This window comes from Notolepis coatsorum (assembly GCF_963971535.1).
Source record: "Notolepis coatsorum genome assembly, chromosome: 4".
Lineage (NCBI taxonomy): Eukaryota > Metazoa > Chordata > Actinopteri > Aulopiformes > Paralepididae > Notolepis > Notolepis coatsorum.
The window spans coordinates 70,815,441-70,839,547 of NC_140168.1; the positions used below are offsets into that span (position 1 = coordinate 70,815,441).

Consider the following 24,107-nt stretch of genomic DNA (forward strand, 5'->3'; position numbering starts at 1 on the left):
TATATCAACATAGCAATGCAACAAAATATATGCCAACAAACCTACATCATTAAATTATCACGCTTTGACCCTTTCAACCTCCTTCCAGTTAAGAGTACCCTTCTCCCGTTCGGATGCACTCCTTCCCCTCTTAGATGCACCTCTCCCCAAATGAGTTTAAGAGGCGCAAAGTGTGGGACAACCGGCTTCTCAGGGCCGCCTTGCCTCCTACACCGGCCCCCCTCTCCCCCAACAGGGATACAGGTATCCACTTCTGGCGGTAAGGTCTCCTCTCATGAACGGAAGAAGTCCCCTTATTTTACCTTCGGGTGCAGTGTTAGGCTGGGTCCCGTTCCAATCTTAGGAGTGACAGTCCAGATTCCTCTGAATCGACACCCCTTACCCCTCTGCTTCCCAGTGGTTCTTTTCAAACCTGCTGATCACAGAAGCACAACTCGCCTACTAACGCATTCGGTTTCGGCTTACTGTGGCCTGACTGTACATTGAGCCAGACGCATTTATGCCAATTAGGTCATAATGCTCATCTGACCGGCCGGTGACGCAGTCGATAGAGATCTCATAGTCCATCATCAAGTCAGGACCCCAAGCGGCTGAGTGTCCGTAGTACCTCTCAGCCACTCAGTTTTGAAACCTACGGTCTGCTCCCCATCCCACTTAGCTATGGGTATGGAAACTTTGACCGTTTTCACCAGCCTGGCCTGTTCACAGCAGGTGCTGTGCCCCCTCCGGCGCACTGCCCCACTTCTAAGTGTGGACCGTCGTCCACGTACCACCCAGTGCCCACACTTACTTACGTGCGACGTTTCCTGGGCCGACTAGATGGAAACACAGTAAGATGTTGGTCATCTTGCCAGACACGGGGGCCGTTTCAGTCTCTCCCCAGCACTATAGTTTATAGTTTAACGTGCCCAGGGAACCTTCCGATTCCACTGCCGCCTGCTGGGGGGTAGAGGTTCGGAGTGCCTACCTCCTCCCTACCCCCCATGATCTAAAGACTTGCAGCAACATTAATTCAACAGTGTCTTAAAATCTGACATCTTAACATCAATGCCTTCTATACAAGCATCTTAATTCAAGCTAAATAATAAGCTCCAGTAAAAATCATTATTCCACACTTACAATTGTACAAGCTAAACAGATTTAAAAACTACAATTTAACACAACATTATTCAAGTAATTAATTTACAAACCTAAGCATTTTATCAAAAGCCACTCATTAGAAATAAAACATTACTTGTGGTCAGTTCCAATCATGCTAAGACTCAAAAACTGTAAACAGGATTGTCTGGGAATGTTAACTCTGTATATAGGTGACATGTGATATGTATTGTAGATGTATTAATTAAATATAATGCAAGCAATATGTCCTTTTCAGTGTAGAGCGCTTTCCCAACTCAGCTTCTCCCAACCCCACTAGGTCAAGACTATACCCCTGTGTAACATATTATTGCCCAGTTTTACAGGTCCAATGTGTATATATATGTTCCTATTTATTAACAATACACTCACCCAGAGTAGCTATGCAAGCAAGCAATGTCATTTTCAGTGTAGAGCAGTTTACCAAATTCCGCCCATTACTACCCCCAAACTACTGCCTATCTGTATATCATGTATGCAATAAATGTTATGATGTATTAAAAACGGGGGGACTCTGTCTCCGGTCTGCATCCCCTTAACAATTGTATGTATTTAGCTGTACTATTTTTAATCAATCAATCACTCAATCCCCCCTTGATTAAAAATATCCCCTTGTGCCTAATGTGTATCTGTTCCTATCCATCCATTCCTAATCCACCCACTGCATTGTGTGCAGCCTAAGTAAACCGTGACCTCTTCCCATAATCTAATCATCATACAATACATATCACTTCTACTGTTTACACAAAATACAATGTACAATATACAAATACAAACATTTTAACACAATGCCAAATACTTCCTCACCCGTTATTCATCCTCAGAGCGAACGAAAATTAATGCAGCGATCCGCGTTGTAACGCGCATGCGCAGTAGCGCAAACGCACAGCCACCAATGTATACCGCGACAACGTACTATTATCACAAAACACTCCGTTTCGTCCTAATACAATGCAACGACAACCACCGCGTCCTTTAATACTTCCTAACCATCATATTCAAAACTCGAATTACCACACATGTCGCCCGCAAACTCACAAAACAGTCGCACGCAAGCTAACAACCTAGCCCGCCTGATTCTATGTTCAATGAGCTCCTGGGAGCCGCGCGTTATGCGACGTTCGAGATCCGTACATTTTATTCAGTCCGCCCGTTACCAATCTAATTCTAAACAACTCACATGCTTAAATCTAATCCATTCTAAAAGAACAAACTATCGTAAAAGAATTTAAAACATTCTCATGGACCAACGTCGTTACACAGATCAACATGAGTCATCATAATCCATTTCTCCTACCCTTTCCCCGCCTGACTCCACACACAGCGGACGCTCACACACTCCTCTCCACACTATGACGTCATCAACCCGCGACATCTTTCCGCCACCATACTATCGTACACAATTGTTACCGCATTAAATATAACCATTAAAACGGCCACAATCACATCAACCTACGCCTCGACCCGTTTCTTAACAACAATTGCTCTCACAGTGTTTCGTCAATTCTCTCATATCACCGCCATAACGTCTATAGATTACCGTGGTTCCTCCACAGAGCTAAGCTAGTTAGCCCCAACTTCCAATATGATTCACAGACTCGTATTGTTCTGATCCACGTCACAACACAATAACCCGGCCAAGGCTGCTCTGCATACATACAATACATGCAATGTACACCCACATTTGTAAACAGTATTATTAAACGATGTGTTGATAAGCGCTTCTGTCCCCGTTTTGCCGCGACGAACGTGTCGAAATAGGACGCCGAAGCTAAACACGTTCTAATCGGATCTCCGTCGGTGTTTTGCTTTCTGCAATCAACCTTCTCACGGGTTAACAAGCAAATTCTGCATCCTCCTAACCAACCCTTAATATCGGATCGATTACATTTAGATCGGCTGATACTTCAGAAAAATTCCCCTCCCCGTTAAAACTTTCGAGGTGACCGGCTAGTCTGAGTCATATTTTCAAAAGCCTACGCGTTATGCTTCGAAAGGCCCCTGTTCACCTATTTCACCATACCACGTTTATAATCTCGCGATCCGTAACGCACATCATCATATTGACGCTCTCTTTACATATCCATCTGATCCCGTGATCTGAGCAGTGTTGGACCAGAGCCTAAAAATGCCATACCGACGTTTACAGCCCCCGTTCCCCGCCGCGTTGAGATGCGGCAACAAGCGGACGCCCAGCGTTACCCAGCAAACGCACACACATAATTCACCCACTGCCCAGACACGAAAAAAATATCTCAGCTTATCATGCACTTCCTGAAAAAGACTTGGGTCCGTCTATAAACCAGGTTGCATTCTACCGTGCTTCCCGAACGCAAGACGAATTTTGGCCACGATCAAGAACCATTTCGTCGAGCGCAGCCCGGTACTTCAATTTGCGAGAGGCCGTCCTAGACGTCCCCGCTGGCCGATTGAACCTGCCAATATGATACACTGAGCGTTACGCACCCCAACGCCCCATTTATTTCCCTCCCCGAGAGACATATTTGAGGTAATTATCTTACTCTGTTCTCACCGTGGAACCAGGGCTCATAACAACCTGTACTACAATCACGGCTCTCTCATACTACTCTTTACCTTACCCTATAATCTTCTCTTTAAGATCTGACTACTCTGCATTGACCATCACTGTCCATAGTCACCTCACAGTCCCACTTCCCGCGTTTCTGTGACTATCCTCCACGTTCTACCGCTCCACGCCTTCGCCTTCAAGTAAATTACCTATCCCTAACCTATCCCCCTAAGCTATTACTTCCAACAAAAAAAAATACTATCCCCCTGTCCGCAAGGGCCTGGCACCAAATACGCTGCCCGTACTTATTGCCATAAACCTCAAACGAACAGGCCGGGAACGGCCTCCTGTGTCTAAATAACCACACAATACATCAAAAGCTCATGATTGTATATTCACTGCACAACAGGCGCGATCCCTTTACCTTTGGACAGTCTAACCTAAACACCGCTCCCCCATTCCTGTACGCAAAGGCTATATTCACCCCGGGCCCCAACTAGTGGCCTACACACCAGCCTCCATCCTGTCCCTTTGTCCTCCATCCAGACAGCAAAACCCTGCACTGCAACCCCATAATGAAACGCCTCAACCCCCGGCTCTTTTCCTGGATGTCCCCAACATGCAAGCAGGGCCGTGGCTCTGAGCAGCCAGCCACACAAACCTCACTGCACATCTTCAGGGGGGGCACAACAGGGCGGGTGTAACGGCACCATTTCTGTCGTAGAATCCTAACAATAATCTAAGGTTATTGTACAGTACAAGGAGGTCGCTTAACTGGAAGGAGGAGAAAGGATCATAAGTGATAGAATTTTTGGTCTCCTCATCTGACTCCCAATATAGCCAGCAAGGAATAAATGTGCAGTCCAGACAACAGAGTTCGAATTCAACTCATGGATTTATTTGTCTCGCCGGCCAGGAGTGAATAAAAAGGTTGCTTTTCACATACAAGGATTATCAGAATACATTAATCATGTCTGTTTTGTACACAGGATCAACAAGGTTTGCATCTCAAAACCCCAACATGTAGGTACAAACAACAGTCATTTTTAACATAAATGTAATTAGAGAATTTACTGTAAGCCGCTTTTCATATAAGTAAGCCTGGTTTCTAAGATAAGTATCTTTATATTCTATTCTAACCAACATAATGGGTCCATCCAGCCTACTTACATGAACATCAGCCAACAGCATTCTCTGGGTGGGTAGCGGTGGAGCCACAGACCTGGGGAGGGGGTCTGGGCTCCTGAACTAACACTATGTTCGCTCTTATATACTATAACTTCCCACCAATCATAACATTCTAGTAGTACATTTTGGTCCAATCAGGTGGTCTTCTGTGGGGGCCGTCCCCAATCGATCTCCTGGGTGGGTGTCGGCCTTCAGTAAACCGAGGGGTCTGCTTTTGACCCCCCCCCCCTTCTTTTGCTGCTCAGGTCTTTTCTCAGTCCAGGGGGTCTGTTGGTGGCCCCCGTCGGTGTGGTCTTTTGCTGAGTACAGAGGGGTTCTGCTGGTGGCCCCCGTCGGTGTGGTTCCTGTGTGAGTCTCGAGGAGGGCGCTTTTGATGGCCCCCCTCCTTTGGCTGCTCAAATCTCCTCTGACTGAATAAACATTCCTTCTATATGGTTATAGATGTCTAATATCACCCAAGTACAGTCAGTGCTTTCCCAGACTGATACCAGACATCCTATGAAACCACACAAACCTTTATTCACCAGACTGAAACTCTGTCTATCTGTGATAGATATACCAGGATTCCATAACAAGAGTGTAATAACACTTGTTCCTCTGCTATTTAAAGTGAGCCACTGTTTACTGTGGGGTGTGACTTCCCCTGTGGCCTTTTATGACCGGCAACTGTTGTTCTCTACTCCAGTCTTACCCCTGAGCGGGGGTTTGTTTGGAATGCACTTTTGGCTAAGCCCTGTTTTTACATTATGGATTAATTTCTTTTATTCACACATATTAGTTATGGAATTCAAGGTCAATATTACCACACTACCAACTTAGCTGTAGCAGTTAGCTGTTATATGCAATCACATTTGTTTAACTACGGGGTAGTAGTTGACCTAGTTGTTAGCTTAAGCTAGTTAGCTGTGGTTATTTACAAACATGTAAATGAGATTAATCATATACAGATCGAGAACATGGCTAACAGTTGGGAATTCTAAGGTACATCTTATTTAAGCATGTAAAATGGCAACTAATCAATTCAATCAATTAGATTACTAATATTATATCAACATGAAAATTTGGAAGGGAACATAATAGTATTTTATTTTAGTATTTATTATTATAATATTAGTAGCCGATAAATTTGCAGCCCGTCCTAGGTTCTGATTGGCTCTCTAGGTTAGCACTTTAGCTTCTGATGCTGTGGTGGGCACTAGTCCTAACATTGCTAACTAAACTTTTAGTCAGAGAAAAAACTTCACGAGTCACGACTATTTACGTCCACGTGCTGTAAGGAATCAGGAATACGGAGAGCACATTGTCTTGTAATAGAATGACTGAAATCACTGCAATAGCTAGTATAGGCTAGCTAGCCCTCATGAACCGGCAGACACCAACAGTTGAATATGCACTAGGCTACTGCACGCACCTGTCATGTTACTGTTGGTTCCTTCCACTTGAACTTCATCATCATTAGCAGCAGCAGCTACAGTACTCTAACGCCAGCCCTTCCTCTACTAAACATGTCTGTAATTTTAGAACATTGTTCTGCGTCTTTTACTAGCAATTTTAGTTTTTTAATTCTAGCTTTTTCAGCTCCACCCTTTATTTTTTTTGCGTTCTCCATTTCTGCGCTTCTAGGCCTACTCGCGGTTGGGAGGAAACGTGAATCTCATTCACTGATGTCTCATGTCTCATTCAAGACTGGCTAACAAAAGCATGTCTTTCACTTAACACCAAGAAAACAGTGTGTATGATGTTCACAAAGTCACCAGTAGAGGTCACTCACTCTAATGTGTTTCTGGGAGAGGCGGAGCTGGACATTGTACATTAATTCAAGTATCTTGGGGTCACATTGGACTCTACATTGACCTTAAAAAAGTCATGTGAAGAAAGTGACAAACACCGTCAAGTTTAACATCAAAAACTTCAGGCAGATCAGGCCCTGCCTACCAGTTAATGCTGCAAGGATGTTTCTGCATTCAATGATTTTATCACACATCGAGTACTGTTTTATCAACTGGTCTCTTTCATATGTCACTACTCTTAAACCAATAGAATTACTCTACAAAAAAGCCATAAAAGTATTTGATAGGAAACCAATTTCATTTCATCACTGTAATGTTTTAGAAAAACATAACATGCTAAGTTTCGAGAATTTCCAAGTTTTCAAATACTTGCTTCATGTACAAGGTTCTGCATGGACTTGCCCCTCCCCCATTGAATGAGTTCATCCAACAGAAAGCAGACACTGGCATTACCACCAGGGCCATCAGTAGAGGGGACTGTAAGGTGCCTTTTCGGTATACTACCTTTGCAAAAACTGTGTTCTCTGTTAAAGGTGGTAACTACTGGAATAGCCTACCAGTTGTGATTAGAGAGTGCCCTACATACTCCATGTCCAAGACCCATCTTAAACTGCATCTTAAGGCAAACCAGAACTGTGATCATTTTTAATCTGATTTAGTTTATGCAACTTGTTTATTGTTTTATTGCCGGCCCCCAAATTACATCGTAAACTATGACTTCAGTGTCCTCCCTGTTTATGTCCATCATCATTATTATTCATTTGTGCAAACAGGTCAGTTCAGAAGCGTGACCAGTTCACACTGGAATCTGATATTGGCCACATTTAAAAAAAAAAAAAAAAATTATAATGTGAACAGCCAAACATAACAATTGGATCTGAGCAATAAATCAGAATTGAGCACCAAGGCTTGCAGTGTGAACATAGCCATAGAGGCAAGACTGCTGAAACCTGACACGTTCTACTAAAGTGAAATATCCCTTTAACCCCCCCTTCTCTGTTGTATAATATAATTGTGTATTGTACTGCACACTGTGAGCAGGTCAGAAACAATGTTATCTGCCACAGGACACCATCTGAAAACTATAACCAGATGATAGGTGGATGAGGAGAGATCAATAAGAAGACAGAGTGACGTCAGACATTGTGTTGCCATGGATCTGGTTATTGGCCGAATCTACAGTTTTTTCTCTCTAGGAGCACGAGGCTGTGCAGGGAGTGGAGCAGTATAGACTCTTGTGGGATGTGATCTAATGTTGGCAGGGGCAGAGGTCCTGTGGGATGTGATCTAATGTTGGCAGGGGCAGAGGTCCTGTGGGATGTGATCTAATGTTGGCAGGGGCAGAGGTCTTGTTGGATGTGATCTAATGTTGGCAGGGGCAGAGGTCTTGTGGGATGTGATATAATGTTGGCAGGGGCAGAGGTCTTGTGGGATGTGATCTAATGTTGGCAGGGGCAGAGGTCTTGTGGGATGTGATCTAATGTTGGCAGGGGCAGCGGTCCTGTGGGATGTGATCTAATGTTGGCAGAGGCAGAGGTCCTGTGGGATGTGATCTAATGTTGGCAGGGGCAGAGGTCCTGTGGGATGTGATCTAATGTTGGCAGGGGCAGAGGTCCTGTGGGATGTGATCTAATGTTGGCAGGGGCAGAGGTCTTGTTGGATGTGATCTAATGTTGGCAGGGGCAGAGGTCTTGTGGGATGTGATATAATGTTGGCAGGGGCAGAGGTCTTGTGGGATGTGATCTAATGTTGGCAGGGGCAGAGGTCCTGTGGGATGTGATCTAATGTTGGCAGGGGCAGAGGTCCTGTGGGATGTGATCTAATGTTGGCAGAGGCAGAGGTCCTGTGGGATGTGATCTAATGCAGAGGCAGATGTCTTGTGGGATGTGATCTTGTGTTGGCAGAGGAAGAGGTCTTGTGGGATGTGATCTAATGTTGAGAGGACTATAGTGATGTAGATTAGGGTGATCATATTGTGATTTCAAAAAAAGGACACTCTGCCTTCAGCCTCACGATACTTAAATGATACTCGAAGTTTACTCAAAGATGCCTTATCATTTTAATATATTTAAAGTATGCCTCCTCTGTATGGATAGAAAATGACTGTTTAAATAATTTTATATAACAAAATAATATCTCTCTATAACCAAAGTTACTCAACATGCTGTATTATGCCTAAAGTAATCTGACAAATCTCAAGAAAATAACTAAATCAACCTATGACAAAATAATAGATCTTTTCAAGTCTTACTGGACAAAATAAATAACAAAGAAAATATGAAGTATTGTTCCAATCTAAATAATACCTCTTCTGTATTAGAAAATCCAGCTTTAAAAAATATATCTTTGTATCTTTTCAATGTAATGTAAATTATAAAAGAGTAACCTCACAAAGATACTAATTTAAAAGTGCACTATGCAGTTTTGGATTTGTTTACATTTGCATAACTTGCAATTAGTGTACAAAACTAATTTATTACACACGTAATCTTTAGAATGATTGTATCATAACCATCTTATCAAACCAAAATATAATTTTGAGGCATCAAAATAGTTAAAAATTATTTTCTTTCTCTCTCTGTATAGCTGCATATTTCAATCAATTCGGTCAACTTTTCCATCAAACTCTCGCCTCACAGCTTTATTTGTAACGTTTTTCTGTGTCCATGTGAGCTTTGAGATCGCCAGCACCTTTATTAGACACAGAAACATATGGTCAAGCTTTGCACGCATTGCACTCCGCAATTTTGTCTCGACCGGGACGGTAAATTGGGAATTTTCTCTGCAGTTCATCTGTAATGGATGCAATCCTACCTGGAGGGGAGAGAACAGATGGTGGAGATAAATGGTACACTACCCCCCCCCCCTCCCAGTGAGCTGTGGTGTTCCACAAGGAAGCATACTAGGACCGTTACTGTTCCTAATTTATGCAAATGACATGTCCTCAGCTTGTGACTGCAACTTGTTCCTGTTCACGGACGACTCAGCCCTGCTGGTCTCTGACAAGGACAAGTTGCAGGTTGAAAAAGCCCTTAGCTCTGAACTCGGCAGAATCTGCACCTGGCTCGCTGATAACAAACTATCATTACACCTGGGTAAAACAGAGTCCATTCTCTTTGGATCAAATAACAAACTCAGCAAGACCACCGGCTTCTCTGTTACAGTGGGTGACAATATTGTCACAAGGAAAGATGAAATTACATACCTGGGTTCCATCCTAGAGGCGAATCTTTCCTGTGACAAAATGACAACCAATGTAATAAAAAAAGTCAACCAACGAACAAGATTCTTGTACCGGATCTCCTCTCTGGTAAACAAGAATACCCTGAAGTCTCTAACAGGAGCACTCATTCAAGGGTACTATGACTATGCTTGCACCTCATGGTACCAAAGCACCTCAAAGGAACTAAAAACAAGATTACAAACATCACAAAACAAACTGGTCAGACTACTGCTTGACTTTACTCCTAAAACCTACCTCACCCCTGCCCATTTTTACAACCTAGGATGGGTTAGAGTAGACGACAGAGTACAGCAACTTGCAATGGGCCTGGTCTTCAAGATACACTACACCACTAAGTCGAAATACTTCCCAAAGGTCAGTGTATACCATGACCACAACACCAGAGGGAGTTCCACAAATCATGTTCAACCCAGATTCGGCTCAAACAAGGGACTAAACACGTTTCGCAATTATGCCACATCAATGTGGAACGCCCTACCCACAGCCGTAAAATAATGTGAATCCCTACCCACCTTCAAAACCGCTCTCAAAGAGCACCTACGGGAGGCTGCAATTCGAAACTGGCCCCTGTAAATGTCCAAACACCCCCCCACCCAACCCCCTCCAATGTACAGTTTCTTGCCCCTCAAATGTATACTCTCTTTTAGAAACTGTCTCTTAAACAGTACTGTATATTTGTATATCTTGTATGTCATAAAAGTCTGGATGTAACAGTACTGTTTATCTGTATGTCGTGTATGTCATAAATGTTATGATGAATTGAAAATGGGGGACCCTGATGTAAACAAGATGAAAGTCTTTCTCTGGTCTGCATCCCCTTAACAATTGTGTGTATTGAGCCATACTGTATTGTACCCATTCTGCAATCTGTTAATAAAGTTTTCAATCAATCAATGTAAATTTTCGCTTTGGCTTTGTGAGCAGAATCAATGCTGGTCGGATCTGTTCGCTTCCTCTTCTGTTGTGTGTGTGAGTGCAGTAGCGACGCCCACAAAGCACTGAAAGCAGGCTTCTCTGGGTAACGTCACACGCAACATGGTAGTATTCGGTGCAACGTGCCAGTCAATTTAACTACATGTATATTGGTCCCGTGGAAAACAATGAAACCAGGACATTTTCATGAATTTATAAACCCCCCCCCCGGACTACCCGGACAGGGCGTGAAAAGAGGACATGTCCGGGCAAAAGAGGATGTTTGGTCACCCTAATGTAGATGCCAGTTAAACTTATCTCTCAGGTAGAAATACAATACTTCGACCAAATCACAAGCAGACTTTTGATTGGTCTTCATGGATAGTGTTGCTGCCAGTCATGCTAACCTGCCCAGGTACCTGGTGGGTGGAGTCTGGGTGCAGACCTCGCTATGCAGTTTGCTAGCATGAATAATAACCAGAACAAGTGTGCTGGTGCTTTATAGGCTGGAGGCTGAGCAGGGGTCACCAACCAGCCAGGCTACCAGCCAGCCAGCCAACCAACATCTACCTAGCTACAGATGGAGCACAGTAGAATGCTGCCCTTGCCGCATGGTAGACAGGCAGTCTACAGAGGGGACAGTCTTAGTGGTCTCCTGAGACAGGCATTTTTCTACAGAGGGGGCAGTATTCGTGGTCTACTGAGACAGGCAGTCTTCCACAGAGGGGATATTATTAGTGGTCTGCTGAGACAGGCAGTTTTCTACAGAGGGGGCAACATTAGTGGTCTGCTGAGACTGACAGTTTTCTACAGAGGGGGCAACATTAGTGGTGTGCTGAGACAGGCAGTCTTCTACTGGGGGGCAGTATTAGTGGTCTGCTGAGATAGGCAGTCTTCTACTGGGGGGCAACATTAGTGGTCTGCTGAGACAGGCAGCCTTCCACAGAGGGGGCAGTATTAGTGGCCAAGAACCTTCGCAAACTGCATGCTACCATGTCCTCCCTCCTCACTCCCCCTCCTCTCTCTCTCTGCTGAAGACTTTGCGATTTTCAACATCCGCAGCTCCTTCTCCCAACCCCCACCCATTCCAAATGCTGAATCAAGAACCTCATCCTTCACTCTGTCTTCTTTCTCTCCCATTACAGACACAGATACCTGGACACTGGTAACGTTGAACCGTCCCACTACATGCCAGCTGGACCAGTTACCTTCCCCACTCTTCCAGACCATAGCACCAGACATCATCCCATTCCTAACCATCAACTCCTCCCTCAACTCGGGGGTGGTCCCCACCTCCTTAAAACAAGCCAGAGTCACACTGCTCATAAAGAAACCAACCATGAACCCCACCGTCATAGGCAACTATTGTCCTGTCTCTCTTCTCTCCTTCCTTTCTAAAACACGTGAACGTGCTGTATCCAACCAACTTACTGCTTATCTCTTACAGAATGACCTCCTAGACCCTAATCAGTCAGGCTTCAGGACTGGTCACTTCACAGAGACAGCCCTCATAGTGGTCACAGAGGCTCTTCTCTTAGCAAAAGCGAAAGGCCTCTCCTCTGACCTGATTCTCCTGGACACAGCACAGCAGCCATCGACACAGTCAACCATCAGATCCTCCTTGCGTCCCTCGCGGGAATGGGAGGGGCTGGCTCTGCGCTGACATGGCTGACATCATACCTGAACGACTGCTCTCCAAGTGTCATGGAGAGGGACCCTGTCATCCCCCTGCCTCCTGCGGACGGGTGTCCCCCAGGTCCCTCTAAACCAAATCTCTGGGTAACATTATCATGTCTCATGCCTTCTTGTATGCTAAGTTATTTGTCCTCTAGATCACAGAAGGTGTATCTAAATGGCAGTGTCGTATCCATTGACTTGAAAACTGTTTAATTTCAATAAATACTGTGTAACTTGGGTGACTGCTGGAATGCCAGCTAAACATCTTTACAGGACGTTGTAAAACCCCCCACCAGGACAACTGTTCTTCTGTGTAAACAGTACCACATTCCGGGGGTGCGAGCGTCGCATCTGAGTGCGTCTCTATAACAAAGAATATCCTTGACAACTTAAGAAAGGGTATATTGGAAGGTCATTCGGTTGGGAGGAGCAGATAACCATAGGTGTTTCTCTCTTCAAAATACATTACATATCTGGTGTAGACAACTGGGCATGGTGTAGAAATGTACAATCAAAGGAGACAACTGAGAAAGATAATCTGTGGTAACCAGGTATGCTTTAAATAGAGAGCTCAGTACTTTACAAAGGCTATTCTTAAGATATAGACTGAAAATAGGTTATCTACATCAATGCTTAGTATCAAACTGTAGCGTTAAATATAGAATACATGAATGATTAGTTCCTGACAGGCAGTTTCACTCTTAGTGTGGGAATCTCTTCTGACTGTATACTCAGGGTAACAGACAATGGAGAATGTTAATGTACTCAGCACCAGAACAAAGACCAAAAGTCACACCTCAGTGTGACTAGCTTATAGTAGAGACAGCTGGTCTGACCAAGACCCCCGACTTGCTCTGAAAATATATCACAACTATATCACATTAATCTGACTTATTAGATAAAAAGGGATATTTGAATGTCATTAGAATTTCAACTGTCTATGAAGATAATGGAACATGTTCTTCTACTTCTCTGTTAAAATGTTTATATATATAGTATGGAAATCTCAGTATCCATAAGTTCAGTCTGGTAAATACAGGTTTTGTGTTATCTTATATAGAATGTCTGGTATTGAACTATAGGTAACGAATACATTGTTTTAATTCTGGATATATATAATTCATTACACTAAAGATACACCTTAGAAATGTTTTATTATTCAAAAAGTACACAAGAAATGACTCTGACGAATCATCCTCTCATGGGGGGAGAAGCCAGCAGATGCCACAGTCAGCAGGACGCCAGGTGTGAAATGACATGACCGTATTTGGAAAGACCGGCCCAGGAGGGAGACAATGTTTTGGATGTAACTTTTGATTGACCAGACAAGGCCAGGCAGTGTGTGATGTCATAACCACTATAAGACCAACATTTAAAAAGTATTAGAGGTGTGGTATAATATGCCCTCATGTAAATATATCCCCCTCCCCTGTGTCCCCAAACCTGTACCCCCTCCCCCCCATCTGACCTATCAAATGGGACCACACACCCCCTTTGTTGAACTATAAAGGGCTCTTCCCGACCACAATCAAGGCTTCTTACCTGGGTAATTTCAGCTGATCACCTGGGGCGAGAGCCTCAGCCATTCTCTCTATGTATTCTATCTGTTTGGTTAATAAACCTTGTTATTATCCAAGCCTCGGTTGACTGAGACATTCTTCATCAGGATATCCACAAATATCCCACAATTGGCGTCTACGAACTTGTGACGGACTTTTTGCGTCCTCCCGGCGTGCTGTATCATTCAACTATACAGAGAAAAGTGAGTATAATAGGATGGTCGACCAAAAATGTATGGAAGGAATTAAAATCTTCCCGCTTTTCTCTGTGCCAGGTGAATATTACAGAATGTTGTCCAATATTGAGATCATGGCTGAGTAGAATAATGTGCATTAATATATCTGATCTGTATTGAGAATCGTTACCAGGGCGCGCGTGCACCTGGGTCCTTATCAGGAGGTTCTGAAAGGATGGGTTATATGTGCTAGTCCCAAAAAGTTTAGGCACAATGGTTGAAGTGCTATTCCTGGTCGAGTCGGAGCCGACCGAAAGCTAAGGCACACACAGGTTGTTGGATTGCTACCCCTAGTCTAGCTGATGCAGACTAAAAATATAGGCAACAAAATAGATACGTGAGCTTATTATGATGTGATATCCTTGGAAAACGCTACTCTGTTAAAAACGTTCTGTGATTCCTTTGCAAAGAGGCGGGAAGTTAGGACCGAGAAGCTGATGGAATCATAATTAGAAATTACCAGAGTAGCGTCATAATATTCATTGTTTCAACCTCAAACTAAGCCCACAATCTCATTCCTGAAAACGATGTATTTTGGATTAAATTAACCAATTGATCAATACAGATAGCGGGAAGATGATCACGCGATGTCCTAGTTAGTACATGATTACGCGATGTCCCGGGAGTACGTAAATGTACATTAAACGGGACATCAGTCGCGGAAAGTACATTAAACAGGACATTAATCGCGAGTTCAAGAGACCGAGAGTGTGATTAAAAGGTATATATAATCTAATATATCGCTGGTAAATTTCGAAGTCAGGTTCGGTCGTTATGACTTTAATAACGATGTGTAGTATATATCAAGGGATAAATGCCTTATCGCAGCAGGGTGCTGGGCGATTAAACGAACAGCGATCCAATACAGACCAGATATATACACACGTTAACTTATATGTATTAATGTTTGTTTGTCTGTTTAAGCCTCGTTTGTATGTGCACAAGTATTATAGGACCCGTCGCGTTGCTTTATTGAGTCAAGAACCGGCTACGGATAGCGCGACGAGCATTGAGAGACGAGTTACCGTTATACAAAGAATAACATTGAAGTGCAGTTCACGGGAACAAACTAGGATAGTAATTTCCGGATTCCGCAGAACACCGGCCCACGGGAACGGCCATTTGGGGAAGTATAGTTTTATCGTTTCAGTTTGTTTACGTTTCACATATGCACAGGCGCGTTCATTCGGTAACAAAACGCTGGTATAGGAATTCCAGGCTATTGAGAGCTCGTTGGAAAAATACTGTATGAATTGCAAAGCGTTATTTCCGAGGCGAATGAGAACGCACGAACGTCGCATGGAGCGATGACGTCACGCTATGCGCGCCGTGAAGTTATTATTTTATATTAAACTATCCATAAGCGAACGTAAAGTGTAATGTGCCCAAGGCCAAGGGTGCGTGAAATCCACGTGTAGTATATGTTTTATTTGTATATGTATGTGCGCGCTGCTATTGGAAAATGTTGAGTTGAGGTGGCGAGATGCGGGTTGCTGACGACACGTAACGGATCCAACCCAACACAACAGCTGTCCCCGGTGAGTATGACAATCATAAATATAGATGCATTGATTGATTGAAAACTTTATTAACAGATTGCAGAATGGGTACAATACAGCACAGCTCAATACACAATTGTTAAGGGGATGCAGACCAGAGAGAGACTTTAGTCTTGTTTACATCAGGGTCCCCCATTTTCAATACCAGATTTGTTTACATCAGGGTCCCCCATTTTCAATTTATCAGGACATATTATGACATACATGACAGACAGATAGTCAGTACTGCTACATCTGTACATTTATGACATACCAGATTTGCAAATTCAGTACTTTTTGTGATACAAAAGGAGTCAAGAAAAAGGAGTCATTTGACGTAGAAACTGTACATATACACAACTATCAGTTAAAGCAAATTACAACTATCTCAGATCACTTGAGTGTTTATGTGCTTTAATTTACACATTATAAGTCACATAAAGCTAATTACAATGTCTGTTTCAGAAATATAATACATCTGTGGGCGTACCGGTCATACTGACCATGGGAGCTAAACAAACACTTCCGGTTCCCAATATATGGCAGTACAGGAATTGTAGTCCACATAAACAGCGTTAGATTAGACTTTATAAGCTTTCAATGTTGAAAACTTGGAACACAAACAACATAGATCATGTTTAAAAGTAAGATGTTTAGGTTATATTCACTTGAGTTAATGTGTTTATCTAAAGAACCAATGAAAGATAACTAGCCCTTTCCATTGTAAGACATTTTAAACATGATTCAAAATGTGTGGGTCCACATTCATATGCTTGTGTACATATGCGATATGATTGATAAATGATAACACTATCATTACATCCAAGAACGGGATGGATGAGATCTAGCTAATGTTTGTTGAGCACACAGACAGTCAAAGAGGATTCACCCAGGTTTTAGAAAAGAGTGGAAAATTAACATGTGTTTGTATTTACAGATCTGGCTCTGAGGCGAGATGCAAAACAGTGAATGACTACACCCAAATTGTATCACAAAAGACAGAAAATCCAACAATTTGCATGTCAACCGAGAGACAGTGCAGAGCTGAGAGACAATCGATTGACCATTTGGAACAAATCTACATCCAAAACACCCACATGTAAATTTCTTCAGAGTGGGCACTTGGGAGACAAAGCAATGCAAATGCCTGCACTCGTGACCACAGACTTGATGAACTCACCTAGCGGTGGATGGCAACAGAGAACCACTTAATTAACATGAATTAGACACCGGTGATGAATTTGCAGTTATGAAAATCTACCTAACTCCCATACTAACAATAACTAACCAGTCGTTTTCATCATCTCTTTTCAAAAGACACATGAATTAGAGAAGTGCCCGAGATGAAAGATTAATGATGAAAACAACTACTTACAATCCCCTCCTTCTATTCTCTGTTTATAACCAATAACATGCATGACTATTCCTTAGACTATTCTTTTAACAACTAATACTTTCCATGACTGCAAAATTATCAACCACCAAAATTGAAACACAATTATCTAAATGTACAAGATATCAACAACATTGATCATTTAGCTGACACTTTTATCCAAAGCGACTCACAGGTTCTGTACGACAGGACATCAGGCAAGGCACACCTCTATCAGCTGAGTAACAATGGTCATCAAAGTGTTGAGTGCTACAGTGTAGATTAGTTTATTAGGACAAATGCATGACAGTAAGGTTAGTTAGGGTTAGATGATAAGAAATGATTGTTTTTCATGCAAAAATTAACTGGCTACCTAGATTTTATGTTTTTTCCCCATGCTATGCTATGATGAGCCACACTGAGATGTGAAAAACAACCGAGAAGTCATGGCGAGGTAAGTATCTTGAAGAAGCACACCATCGTACGCATCCTGAGGTAAGATCAACTTCAATTTAACACCACAGACTATTTTATCTGATTCAAGACTTTGGCCATTCATTTACTAATTTTATTTAAAGCCTAATGATAAGATTGTAGTGAATGTGACCTTCTTGACACAAGGAATCACTGCTAATGCAATTGGCTTGCATTTCCTATTGTCAATTAAGTGATTTTATTTAAAATGAATTGAATTAATCCCAAAATGATTTTCCACTTTAGCAGAAAGGCGTTGAATCATTTATGTGAGGAGTTTTCTAAGGCAGTGTTTATCACCCTCAGATCACGAATTGGTGAAAGGACAGGACGAGTGAGACGACGCGCGACCTGAACCACGAAGCTGCGAACACAACCAATGACGATTCGGACAATAAGAAGAGATCTAAAGACGATAAAGGGCGAGAATGTCTCCTTCACTATCGCAGCAAGCGGGCAGCCAGAGAGACGACGGTGCCACCCCGACCCTGCTGATAGGCTCCGACCATGCAGACCTCATAGTCCCGATAGACCGGGTCCACACAGGGCCCAGAGGCTGTCCTGCAGCAGTCGAGACCCGCCTAGGATGGACATTACAAGGCCCCCTCGCTAAGTCTCTTAACCGAACAGCAGCCACTAGCTGCCTCCACTCCAGAGTGACAGAAGAAGACACCACCCTCCTACAGCATGTCGAGAGGCTATGGACACTAGAGACAATGCCCTTTAAGAACGAAAAGAAAGACATTCGTTCCAAGGAAGACATTTACGCCATAGCACTCCTCGAGCAAGGGACAAAGAGAGTCAAAGTCAACGGAGTGATGAGATACGCAACTCCACTCTTGAGGCGAGAGGGTATGCCCACCTTCCACGCCCCAAAAGAAGCGACGGAGCGGTATCTATTGAACACAGAGCGGCACCTAGCCAGAGACCCCGCTCAAGAGACTGTGTACCGCGCTGAGATTGACAAGCTAATCACAGCGGGACACATAAAGAAAATTGACAACCAGAGGCGACGACAACAACCGTGGGAGAACCATCCAACCCAGCCCACAGACATCCCCAAGAAAGTGGAGCAGAGGACCACGAAGGAGACTGACCAAGGAGACACTGACGAAGAGGAGATCAACCTTTGACGGCCTCCACCCCGGCACTGCAGACCAAACCCATCACCTGCAGATGGGAACCAAAGCCCCGACCATCAAGGTGGATTCCCATGACAAGATTGTCATCCGTGTGAGAGAGAGCGTCCTACTGACTAGCCACTACACCGGCGAGCCCTCGCCCTCCATCAAGTGGTACCGCAATGACGAGGAGAGGACAGCGAAACCAGCACAACACATTCAAAAACGCCCTGACCACCATGTCTCTGGGCCTGATGGGAGCCAAGCGTGAGCACAGTGGCGGATGTGGGGTGGTGATGGAGAGCAGCGCAGACAAGTGACCCTTGACAGGGAATGGACGGCGACCAGTGAATATTCCCGACTGCATCGTCAAGAAGAGACACATAGCAAATGAGACTGTCTTACTGCCACACGACAGGCTCACAGAAACATCAACTGAATGTACGATACGTTCAACACACAGCAGGTCACACAGAAGGACACATCCCCGACCGAGAACAGATGATCAACACTTCACAGCAACTGTCAGATTCACAAACAAAAACTATAATTTTATAATGACAATGAGAAATGATCACAGAGTCACATTGCAAAATGGTAATGTTAAACAGGGCAGAACCAGTTGGATTGTTCCAAGACACCAAGTTTGTTTTGACCACAGAACAATGCATAACGATTATCATAATCACCTTTTATATTAACCACTAGGTTAACGGTTTTCAATTTTATTTTGACACATTAGCCACTAAGGTAATGCCTATTGTATGTATTTATTTAATTTTTATGTGTTACTGTTTGGCCCTGCCACACGACCGACAGAGAACACCTTGTCAACAACGACACAACATCATTCAGATTAATACCTTCACAAGCAGGAAACTTTTCACACAATTGTATGTATCTGCAAAACGATGAACTAGAGATGTGATGAAAAGAAATCAATGAGAAAGCATTAACAATGGTTAGTAATAATGAGCTAAAATGTATTGCTGAAGGAAGAAGTGACCACATGATCACATTACATCACATTAGAATTACTTAGGTTACAAAATTGTATTGTCAGACAAGAAAGAATCAGTTGTTTTATTCTCTCATAGAAGAGGACATGTAACGTTGTTTTGCACCTGTATGGTGAACCATTGATAGTATATGCACTAGAATTACATACAGAAGCGATGCATAAGACGTTTTATCTCCTCATTTATAGAGAAGAAATGGAGAAAATTGCCTGATTCTAAGTAAAAACCAACAAAGCTGAGGCAATCACAGATAAAAGTGACACTCAAACTCAGATTAAATACAACTGGATCCTAAGTAATTTCATCAAGAATCATCACAAAATGTGCAAAAATATATATATATATTTGTGAACAGTTTCCCATAATCAATCATGTTAGTTTTATTAACCACCAGGTTAACGGTTGTTAAAATGTTTTTGTACACATTAGCCTTATGTGTAAATCCGATTCCTAATAATTATGAACACAATTTTGTTTTTTCACCCTGTGCACTCTGACCACACAGACAGTGCATGTAATTAATTGGTTTATTACGATGCCTGTACGCACAACGATCACATTAGCTCCCCAGAGTCACGACATGAACGACTGAAGGTATGCCAAGATATTTGCACAGCGATAGCTTCTAATGATTATGTTAATTGTTGTTTGATATCAGAGATGAGGACCACTCATTGATATAGGTATTTTGAGCGATTAATAAAAGAAAAGGGTGATATCTATTCCCACATCTCTGATATCAAAATAACACAGACCGCAGTCCAGTCGATCATGTCATGAATCATGTATGTAAATAATTCTATTTTTTAAACTATTATCCCCACTTTTACCTGTTCCAAACAATCCTGGTATATTATACATTAATCTCACCCACATTATAAGAAAGAAAAGTGAGTATTGTGGTATAATATGCCCTCATGTAAATATATCCCCCTCCCCTGTGTCCCCAAACCTGTACCCCCTCCCCCCCATCTGACCTATCAAATGGGACCACACACCCCCTTTGTTGAACTATAAAGGGCTCTTCCCGACCACAATCAAGGCTTCTTACCTGGGTAATTTCAGCTGATCACCTGGGGCGAGAGCCTCAGCCATTCTCTCTATGTATTCTATCTGTTTGGTTAATAAACCTTGTTATTATCCAAGCCTCGGTTGACTGAGACATTCTTCATCAGGATATCCACAAATATCCCACAGAGGCCAGGTAGGAACCCTGCGCCTCCTCCGCCACCATTTTCTTCAGATGACAATATGGCTATGTGTGAGTACTATTCTGCTTTGAATGTTTAAGTTTGTGAGGTCATTCTAATAGACCAGCGAATTGGAAACCATGTATTCATATTTGATAAATGATTAATCCCTGTATGTGTGAAATCCTCTTCTCCGCTTGGGCCTCACAAAATAAAGCAATGGGTTAATTCAATATCTGTTGTGGACTACCAAACTCATTTGGGGGGAAAGCCTATTTCACCATTCTTCTCTCCATTCAGCAAACTGTGTATACGATAACTAACCCAATATGTTTACATAAGTTACAACAGTAGCAGAAGTCTAGAGTGTGGCGTTCCACAAGGAAGTTGCCTAGGACCTTTGCTCTTCTCTGTATTTACTAATGACCTATCTTGGGCTACAAAATGTGCTTTATGCAGATGATTCAACATTGTTTTACGCTGCACCATCATGCAATGTACTTAATGAAGTTTTGAGCAGAGAACTTAAAGTTGTGCATGACTGGGTAGTATGTAATAGACTTATCCTTAATATCTCCAAGACTAAATGTATTGTGCTGGGAACAAGGCACAGGTTATCTACAAATCCAAAGCTTCATTTAAACTTGTGTAATTCGGCAGTTCAACAAGTTGAAAGTACTAAACTCCTTGGAGTGATGCTGGATTGCACTCTGTCTTGGTCTCAGCATATTAATTATATTGTTTTAAAAAATGGGAAGAGCAATTGGTATTTCGAGGAAATGTGCTTCTTTTGTTGCCCTTTTCAGATAGTGCTTGATTGATTAAAAATGTTATTAACAGATTGCAGAATGGGTACAATACAGTACAGCTCAATACACACAATTGTTAAGGGGATGCAGACCAGAGAATGACTTTCATCTTGTTTACATCAGGGTCCCCCATTTTCAATTCATCATAACATATATGACATACATGACATACAGATAGACAGTACTGCTACATCTATACATTCATGACATACCAGATTTACAAATACAGTACTGTTTGTGATACAAGAAGAGTCTAAAAAAGAGAGTATATACATTTGACGAAGAAACTGTACATTGGAGGAGGTTGGTAGGTAGGAGGTTGGTAGGTGGGGTGGAGGGGGGTGGGTTGGGTAGGTGGGGTGGGTTGGGGGGGGGACCTGTACATTGGAGGTGGTGGGGTGGGGGTAACTGTACATTGGATTATCGACGAAACCTTACTTGGAAAGTTTAGTTTTATGTCATCTTGACTATTGCTCTGCGATGTGGTCATCTGCTGCCAGTGGTGACCTCAGGAAGCTCCAGGTGGTCCAGAACAGGGCAGCACGGTTGATACTGGGCTGCTCACTAAGGTCTAATGTGAGCCGTATGCATGCCCACCTCTCTTGGCTTAACATTGAAAATAGATTGTCTTTTAATATACTTGTGCTGTTCAAGTTGGTCATGAGCAGTAAAATTCCTGTTTTTATACATAATCAGATTGTTTTTAGTAATACTGTGCATGAGCATTACACTAGAGCAGGGGTCGCCAATTAGGTTTGCCCACGGGCCAAATTTTCCCCAAGCCATTGTGTGGCGGGCCAATGATAAGTGAACATTTCTTAACTGTAAAAAAAAAACGACATATACATGTTTGCACTGTCTTTTTTCTATTATAAAGTGCCTCTCACACAGTGCATTACACATGAACAGATCAGTCATTTGATTTTAATGCAGGTGCTCGCATTATAAATCGAATTTACGATGAATTGAAAATGGGGGACCCTGATGTAAACAAGACGAAAGTCTTTCTCTGGTCTGCATCCCCTTAACAATTGTATGTATTGAGCTGTACTGTACTGTACCCATTCTGCAATCTGTTAATAAAGTTTTCATTCATTCATTCATTTCATCAGTAGGGTGCATTTGATTTTAAGCACCACGGTGGGTGTATTATACATCGAATGTATTATTATTATTAAAACACAACACTCACCGGCATAATGCAGGCAGCCCTGCACTGGACTTATTGTTTCTGCTTCGGTCCTCAAAAATCCATGCTAATAACATGTTAAATGTCCGCTCGCGTTGAATGCCCACCCAACTTGAACACAGTTGCTTGCTCGTGTTGCCATGTCAACAAGCGAGAGTCACCGGTTGCTTATTGCGAGAGTTACCTGTTGCGATAAACCCGTATTTTAAGAATGACTCCTGTTTATTAAAAATAAGCTTTATAGGTCGTAGGCTCCTCTTCTGGCTCATCATATTTCCCCGTTGCAAAAAAGTTATTCAAAGACGTTTGTTTTGTTTTTGCAAACGTTCGCTCGCGGCATCCCAAACGCGGAAGTGAAAGTGAAATTCCATTGGTTCTCCCAGTCCATGTGACCATTTCTAGCATTTCAATTGGCTATAGTGACAGCCATAGATATGATGAATAGATAGATACAGCTTCAAAAGACACTCTGGCGTCAAGACGAGTGAATATTTCCTGCGCGTAAAATAAACATCATATTCTCAAAATAACCTGACGGGCCAGAAATTATTGCTGGCGGGCCCATTTCGGCCCGCGGGCCGCCTATTGCCGATCCCTGCACTAGAGGTTCCAGTAGTGAAGAAAAGCTTTTTCCCCCAAGCAGTCAGACTGTTAAACGCTCATTGACTGTCCCCTCACGTGCACCATGCACTTACCTGGACTTGATAATCACTGTTACCACTCATCATGCACTTTATTATTTAAAATATTCTGTTATGTACAGTGTTATATGTGTTATGTGTTCATGTATGTATATATTGTACTACGGTCTGTGGGAGCTCCCCTGAAATTTCGTTGTATACTGTGCAATGACAATTAAAAATCTATTCTATATATTCTATATTCTATAGTGGGCAGCTTGAATTGCCAAGTCCTAAAACCAACGCTTTAAGGAGATCTTTTATTTTTAGAGCATTAACTCTTTGGAATAACCTGCCTCAAAACCTCTGCTGCATTTACAGTATATTCACTTTTAAAAATAATCTTAAATTGTTTTTAACACTGTAAAGACAGTAAAGTATTTTTGTTTTACACTGTAATGTAATTTTAGCTATCTTAATTGTTAGTTTCATTATGCATTGT

The 24,107-nt window shown here is 42.6% G+C and overlaps 1 protein-coding gene across 1 annotated transcript in view; it reads left to right on the forward strand.

Moving 5' to 3' along the window:
* Positions 1–24,107, forward strand: part of LOC311226553 (uncharacterized protein) — a gene marked incomplete at its 3' end in the record, with an annotated part of 133,542 nt that overhangs the window by 91,453 nt on the left and 17,982 nt on the right. The window contains exon 5 of the mRNA XM_084311973.1: positions 12,385–12,580. Coding sequence (XP_084168099.1) covers positions 12,385–12,580 — 196 coding nt within the window. The remainder of the gene's footprint in view (positions 1–12,384; positions 12,581–24,107) is intronic.